Here is a 7375-nt window from a genome sequence, read left to right as displayed (position 1 = left end):
AAGCTCCAGCAAGTTCTATTGGAACAAGAAAAATTATCGGCGTCGAAACAGAGAATAATATTAGCCAAGAAAAAAGACATTCTCGAATAATTTATAGTAATGTAAGATGGAGGAAGTTTAAGTGTCGATAAAAACACTACATTAAGAATTGTAGATTTCTACTGGGCCAAAATTAAATTAAAATATATAGAAGAATGTTAATGTAAATAGCGAACATAAATACCAGTACCGATTTTGTTAAAGGATATCGCTGACGTCAGATCTATGGATTGCTAGGAATATCTGATGTAACATCACAATTTGAATCTATCCCATAATATCACTGGTGTATTCTAGTCCTTTGCATATCACCATCTGCGCCCCTGTCGACATGCCCCACACCCCGCATTCCATACTGTTGATAAACAAGCGTCTACCATCATCAACCCACCTACGTCTAACACTCACCTGGAACACTGGATCATCAAAAATGTCCACTACTACCATCACACAACCTGCTCGCCACACTATCGTCGCCAAAGATACCATTCCCCAGCAGAGAACAGCCCCGTCTTCCAGGCTTTGGCCCGCGGAGACCAACATGGAAAGCTGAAGTTGCGGATCCCCTCCTTCGACGACCCCTGTATGCAACCCACAGTGGGTGCGAGCATATGGCAGGGGCGTTTCGATTTTTCGAAAAACAGGGATACGGTGAGGGCGTGTCGACATATTTCTGTTCGAGGTTGATCCCATCACTACCGACACTTTCCAAGGCACTCCGGAATTTTAGATTGTGGAAAATTGATCTTGAGGTTAGATCCGGTTCTACCCGGCCACTTTGATGAATCCGTTTGCGAAACACTTTCGCTGATCATAAGTGTCGGATTCAGTCTTGGTTGGAGTGCGAACGGATATGTTGTAGAAGGTGGGAACCAGGCCATTATCAACGAGGCTGCGTGTCCGCGATCCACCTGAGGGTGCACCGCGCGCCAGACCGGGAGGTGATGGCCGCAGCTCACCGCATGGGGTTTGGTGGGAAGACGTGGAGCGCATTTGGGAACCACTGGAAATGATCACAGGGTGAATGTCTCTCGCCAGTTTCACCCAAACGCAGCTGATGATTGCAGATGCGTGCAATTTCTATGGTATTGGAGCGTGTATGAGGAACATGAGGCATTGCGCTGGCCCAGGATGTGAAGGGAAAGCATTTCTTCCGCCAAATGCGCTAGGAAGGATAATATTGCATGTATCTTACAGAATCATGGGTACGTGCTTGCAGCCCGCTATCGCTCTGGGATGCGCATTAATATTGATAGATTGATTACCGCATCGACGGTTGATGAGGCTGTACCTCTCTACAGCTTGATAAAGCATGCCATTCCCCAGCTGATGGCCGAAGGCCGTGCCGCCGCGAATGGTTCTAAGAAGATCATCCCAGGACGATGTGGGGCTCAGTTTACGTCAACTCTGTCCAGGACCCTCAGTAAGACTCGAGAGTGTGTATGAGATTGTATTGACATTTTGTAAAGATACATTCTACCAACCCAGCTTAGAATTTGAGCGAACGTGGAGGAATCTGAGGAAGGTTGTTGCAGTAGATATAGAATCAGATAGTAAATGAACTATCTATGATATATTTGGGATATAATAGTCATGTACTGGGCCATTGTCTGTTGTGGTAAACTCAAACACGCCGTACATTCACAAAGAATATACAAGTAGATATCACGCTCGGCCTGCCATTAAAACAGACCAAATGACATCGCTCCTAACTCATTCCGTGAGACCCCATGGATCAGCGTCTAGGAAACCCTCAATTTTAAAGCACTTCTATTTAAAATATCTTCCAAACCCTCCTAGACCCGCAGTTTCTTCCGTGGCAAGCCGCGTAAGCTTCGAGTCCCAGAATCTTTCTTGTTCTGAAGATCATCACATCAACACGTTCTAAATAAATCCTGGATGTTGAGCTAGATTTGGCCTTCGCTTTCAGGTTTCTGGCCATAACGTCTGGCGGAATTCGCCACCAGCCAACTTCGGCAGCTGCTATCTCTATCATGCCAGGAAGAGCGTAACAAATTTTGATGAGTTCTTCCGGTATATTCCGCATCTCGATATTCCGCGCCGGAGATCAATACCTACTTTGTACTGAAGTTCAAAATCTTCTAATTCCCGGATTCTGCTTCTGCATGAGAAACAGATGTCGCAGCGATGATCGAGTTCCCCATGTTCGCCGCGCGGCCTTTGCGCCCAGGTGCTGAAGATCGGCTGGCCAGCCTGCGGGTAGGGTTGCAGTTTGCACGGTTCGAAATGATATGGTTCGGAACAAGCAGGCATTAGGTAACAGTATCCAAGCTGATTGCTGGCGCATCGTGTCATCGGGAACCGGTGCGTTGAACCAACAAATTTCGTCCCGGTAACGTATTCGAGCGAGCGTTTCCTCGGCGTAATCCCTCCCCTTTGAATGGCCGTTTTCATCCCCTGCTGATGGCGTCGGGTCGGCAGCCATTCGGCGTTAATCCTGAGTAATTTGCGCCAGATTGGCTGAAAACCTTTGCGATATCAGACTGGCTTTACAGAACGGATCAGCGATGGTCGAAATGCCGCCAGATTTCGGCGTCGTTCTTCGGAGCCTGTTCAGATTTTAAATTAGTGTTTTGTTAGCAGCTTGGGAGGCAGCCACCATCCACAGAAGGAGGCCCATGCCACAGGTTTAGAAGGAAGCATGAGCCTCCTAGGCCAGTCCTGAGCAAACAGATTCCAGGCACCATGCCTGCTCCTGACTTAAAGCCTCCCAGCCCCATGCCTCCTGCCTCCTTTGGCTCAGGTGTTTGCCTTAATGAGGCACTCCACACAGCATGTTGATGAGCCCTGAGCTGAGGATGGCCTGGGTTTTAGAAAGGTTGGGATTTTAGGTGTGTTCATTGGGTCATTCCTGTTTTCTGGCTCTCAATGTATGCCCATACAGACAGGTGCTGAAAAATGACGGAAAATGAGGCAGGCAGGTAGGGGTGGCTGAGGTTCCGGTCTGGAACAAAGAGCTGGCGGCGCTTCATTTCGGGAGAGCGGTGGACCCCTTCGGTTTCGATACTGGGCGCCGATCCCCTGCCAAGTCTTCGCGAAGGGAGTGCACAGTCAAGTTCTTGAGCGCGCCGAGCGATTGAACTGCCCCGCACCATCCGCCGCCAGCCAGTTCCAGCTTTCACCGCTCAGCACGCCGTCTGCCCCATATGCCCGAAGGATCGAGAGATATTTGCAACCAGCGAAACTGCCCGCCGCCTGAAACGGTCTGCCGCCCAGATGCCTGCCGTTCATTGCGCAGCGTTCGGTTTGTGTTCGAGGCGTGCGTTTTGCCGCCCTGGCGGTTGCCTCCAGCGGATGGATGTCTTGAGAGCACCCGATCAGTACGAATCTGGCAGTTCGTTCGAGGCGAGGTTGGGTCGTTTCGGATGGTTCCTGAATATCTTTTAAACCGAAGCAATCGGTTTGAGGACCTCCAGACAAATTTCACTGGAAACGGAAGTCAGCTGGTGTTCTTTCCTGCTGGAGCAACAGAACGGGATTGCTCTCTTGGTTGGGCGTCCCCTCCATTTGTTCAAAGAAATCCCGCCAGCGCGTTTTTTCGCGCCGCGAGTCTCACGCGCGACCGCAGCCGGCAATCCATCTCGGCTGCGTCTGCCCGCGTCCAGAAGATATAATACCCATCCCAGCCGCTCGTCACGATATAATTGGTGAAAGCCCCGGTGAAATGCCAGCCGTTAAATCCTGAAAGAGATTCAGAATGCTTTCGAGAGCAATGACAGCGCCTGGTTTTGAACCGACGGCGATGGATACGGAGATAGTTGACCAGTTGATGCCTGGCCATCGAACCTGTTGTCCGATGGAATTTTGCCTTTCCCGATCGACGAAAATGGAAGCCGGTAGCGGAGACAAGCTGGCGTCCTTTATGTGTTGTGACATATCTTAATAGGAAGATCTTCGCGCCGAAGGTCGAGCGGTCAGCGAGTTTTTAATTACTGATAAACAGAGAAGATCTCGGAATTTGAACATCTGGTCGAGCACTTGGATGTTCTGCCGACGGCCGGTCGAAGCTACCGTTTGAAACGCCTGGCAGCCTTAAAATCCTTCCTTTGAATGGAAAAGATCGGTAGTGTCCCAGCAGCCAGTGCCAGTTCTCTGTTCATTTCGGAGATACTTGTTTTTCTCCTTCGTGCCGCGCCAACCCCAGTTTCACCGGGATGAAGGTAATGTTTCCTCAAGCACTTCAGGTCGTACCGAAAGATGTTCGGCTGGGGATATTCTGAAGGGAATTCAGTCTTTTCGAACAATGGTTGAAACGGCGTGCGCGTAACCGGGTAGATGGCTGGTCCGTAAACCAACGCGCTGAGCTGTATTGGCGCCATTGTCCCGCTTTCGGTTTGCCTGTTCACGCACGCCGCGCGTCCAGCAGATCGTTCCCAGAAAGCTGCACCATGATTCAGTGGCTCCCAGATAACCCAGCGGATGGTACCAGCTTCAAGCTCTCAACAGTACTGGCTATAGGTATTTTCTCTCGAATTCGCTATCGAAGGCGGGACTATGGAATGGCCGTTTAAGTGTCCCGGAATAAAGCCCGGTTTTGATTGATGCTTTCGGATGGTCGGATGATCCTCTGGTACTTCGTCCTCCTTCTGGATGTCACCTGGCGAAACTTCATCAATCTAATAGTCTGCAGATGTTCGAAGTCATCGCATGGAGGTTAATAATGTTTACGGTTTGCCTGGAGGTCCGCAGGTTCACTTGCCTGCTTTTGCCCGAGGCCCGCGGATGGGCGGCATGTGGATGGAGTATGGCGCTGCTATATCGATCCTGTTCCTCCGCCCTCCCGTCAGTTTGCCCTGCCCGAAAACCCTCCAGCAACCTGGGAGCAGATCACCAACGAATGTACTGTCCTCTGCCCGCAGACCCTGGAATGAGCATTCCCACGCCGCTGAGGCGCTGCTTCGCAACAGAGGGTGACAGCCATTGGTCGATCGCGCCGCGATGCGATCGGGGTCGCTGGGCGCACAGGAGTGAGCATAAGATTTGATATGTCGGACGCAGGTCCGTGATGGTGGCTTCAGTGAGTTTCCGGTTTTTCTGTCTTTTCGAGTCAGCGAAAGACCGCTTGGCGGTGGGTCCTGGAACGATATCGCGCACGGAATGAGGTGGGGAACATTTGTGGCCCAGCCGAAGTCAGGAGAATGATTTGATCCCGAGAACAAAGTGGCGGTCACCTTGGCGAGAGAAGGCATGATAGCCGTAATCGCGGGCCGAAGTGTTCGTCCGACCTGAAGTGCCGTCCGTCCCGTCACTCATCACTGAACATGCCGAAGAATCGGCTGGCGAGATGGTCGAATTCCCCGGATATTTGAACAATTATCGATCTTCCTGCCGTCGTCTTCGCCGGTTTTAGTCGAGCATGGACAGTTCGGGTTGCGGTAATTCAAATGCCGGCCCTGAAAACTATCTTTGCTGCTCAATGGAGAGCGATGAAGAGTAAATCCAGCCATGGACCTTCGGTTTGCCGTTCTTCCACCAACCCTCTCGGCTCCAGCCCGTAACGGCCCGTCATCCGTCCCGTTCGAGATCAAAAGAATAGCAAAACCACCGCTGGTAATTAAGAAACTGGTGAGGTCCCTGTACAATATTATCAGCCGGAGCGGTCGCCTGATTCCGTTTTGGTCATCGCGCCGAAAGGTTTGTTATCCAGAGAGGAGCTGCTGGCCTTTGGTGGAGTGGGTGTCGCAGATGGTGGACTTTTGCTGTTGCTGGGATTTGTTGTGACGTCTCCAGCGAGGCAATGGTGCGTTCGACTTCCGGCACCGCGACGGTGCCGGAGAGCAGTTCCACTTCCGTTGATGGTACGGTACGCCGTCCGGTGCCGCAGATTCAGCCCGATTCGCTTCAAGCTCCGGATCAACTGTAACCGCCCGAAGTCCGGCCCTGGTTCGACGATTCTCGAACTGGCTGCTGGATCCCGCCGCGTTAAACCCGGACGATACCACCGTCGGGACCAATGCGGAATGCGAGCAGCCGTTGAAGAATATGTCGCCTGTGCCCCGCGCCAGCGAAGAAGTGGCTGGACTGCTCTGGATGGAAGAAGGACCTCGCATATAGCGTCCCGTAACAGGTAGTTCAGCAGTTCGAATGTTTGGGGCCAGCCTGACAGCAACCGAAGCTCCAGATATTGGTTCTGATTTCCAGAGGAAGTAAGTTTCGTCGGTGTTACTTAGGAGAAGCCGATCTGCTCGGAGGCAGAACCCGACACCGCTGCCAGCCAGGGGCAGGAAGCCCGATTCACGTCCCGGAGCGCGATCGAAACGCACTCCTGCGGAATGATTCCCGAATCCATTGCCGAACCGCGCGAAGCGAGATAGGAGCGGGCTGGTCCTGAAGTGAAAAATGAAGCTGACGGTGCTATCTCCACCAGGTGCCCTTCTGCAGATTTTCAGTTTCAATTTCCGTGACAGGGGGACCATGGCGCGCGAGGTTCCGCCCGCGCGTTTCAAAGCGCTGAAATTAGTGCAAACGTCCAGCCTTAGGTCCCCGATGGTGAATGGCCATCCAGTATCCAGCCGAATTTATTGTTCAGTACCGCAATGGCGCACGGTAATAACCGTCGGCGAGTCATCCCGTCTTCCCAGCCTTTCAGCCATGTCCTTCTGACAATCGACGCATGATCCACGGATGGCCGAACCCGAGCGAGACGCTAGGAGGGACCTGTCATCGCTTTGGGGAATAATGGATCGGCACCATTGATATGATATTCATCACGACCAATTCCGGATCGAATAAACTAATGAAAGTTGAAGAGTCCCGCGATTCGACCGTTCCAACCGATCCTTTGGAACGAAATCCATAGAAAATGTCGTTCATGTCCATATGGATTCATCAATGAACGTTCAGTTAGATATAATCTTTCAATACTTCGATTCCGGCACGAAGAACTAGTTCCATCGGCATGAGGACGGTCTCCGATTGTCCAGATAATATCGGCTGGTTGATGCACGTTATCGTTCCAGACTAATGTACATCGTAGCTCAACGTTGTTCATATGTTCCAGTTCCGTCGAACCTACGAATCCCGAAGTGATTTCCGGGAGATCGCCTTCGGCCCGATCAGGCGTGATAGACGGTATGGGACGCGAAGTCAGTCCTTACCGCCCGATGACGCCCGTTTAGACCGAACCCGCCCGGGCCAACATGATTACGACCGAGGTTGAAAGCTCCATAATCTGCAGAGACCAGCAGCGAACCGCCGAGTTTTACGGGAGAGGAGCGATCCGAGCGGAATGGTACAGCCGGTACAACGCTTCCCCACCATTTTAGTGATTCCCCGGCAAAATCCCAGCACAGCTGCCATCACGCCACCCGCATGC

The 7375-nt window shown here is 51.8% G+C and overlaps 5 protein-coding genes across 5 annotated transcripts; 1 reads left to right on the top strand and 4 right to left on the bottom strand.

Moving 5' to 3' along the window:
• Window positions 1–463: 463 nt before the first annotated feature.
• On the bottom strand, window positions 464–1032 carry ATNIH1004_002056 (uncharacterized protein; the record flags this gene model as incomplete). The annotated part of the gene is made up of 2 exons (XM_033566751.1): window positions 464–755; window positions 809–1032. The coding sequence occupies 2 exons, from the start codon at window positions 1030–1032 to the stop codon at window positions 464–466; spliced, it is 516 nt and encodes a 171-aa protein (XP_033420678.1).
• Window positions 1033–2131: 1099 nt separating this feature from the next.
• ATNIH1004_002055 (uncharacterized protein) lies at window positions 2132–2485 on the bottom strand (the record flags this gene model as incomplete). Its single annotated transcript, XM_033566750.1, has 1 exon — window positions 2132–2485. One exon carries the CDS (start codon window positions 2483–2485, stop codon window positions 2132–2134), a length of 354 nt encoding a protein of 117 aa, XP_033420677.1.
• A 721-nt stretch (window positions 2486–3206) lies between these two features.
• ATNIH1004_002054 (uncharacterized protein) lies at window positions 3207–3674 on the top strand (the record flags this gene model as incomplete). Its single annotated transcript, XM_033566749.1, has 1 exon — window positions 3207–3674. One exon carries the CDS (start codon window positions 3207–3209, stop codon window positions 3672–3674), a length of 468 nt encoding a protein of 155 aa, XP_033420676.1.
• Window positions 3675–4751: 1077 nt separating this feature from the next.
• ATNIH1004_002053 (uncharacterized protein) lies at window positions 4752–5249 on the bottom strand (the record flags this gene model as incomplete). Its single annotated transcript, XM_033566748.1, has 1 exon — window positions 4752–5249. The coding sequence occupies one exon, from the start codon at window positions 5247–5249 to the stop codon at window positions 4752–4754; it is 498 nt and encodes a 165-aa protein (XP_033420675.1).
• A 450-nt stretch (window positions 5250–5699) lies between these two features.
• Window positions 5700–6476, bottom strand: ATNIH1004_002052 (uncharacterized protein; the record flags this gene model as incomplete). Its single annotated transcript, XM_033566747.1, has 1 exon — window positions 5700–6476. One exon carries the CDS (start codon window positions 6474–6476, stop codon window positions 5700–5702), a length of 777 nt encoding a protein of 258 aa, XP_033420674.1.
• Between the last annotated feature and the right edge of the window lie 899 nt (window positions 6477–7375).

The sequence above is a fragment of the Aspergillus tanneri genome (assembly GCF_003426965.1).
Source record: "Aspergillus tanneri strain NIH1004 chromosome Unknown AapTan_12_pilon_pilon_pilon, whole genome shotgun sequence".
NCBI classification, from domain to species: Eukaryota; Fungi; Ascomycota; class Eurotiomycetes; order Eurotiales; family Aspergillaceae; genus Aspergillus; species Aspergillus tanneri.
The sequence above is the reverse complement of the archived record's forward strand: the minus strand, read 5'-3'. Positions and strand labels throughout refer to the sequence as shown.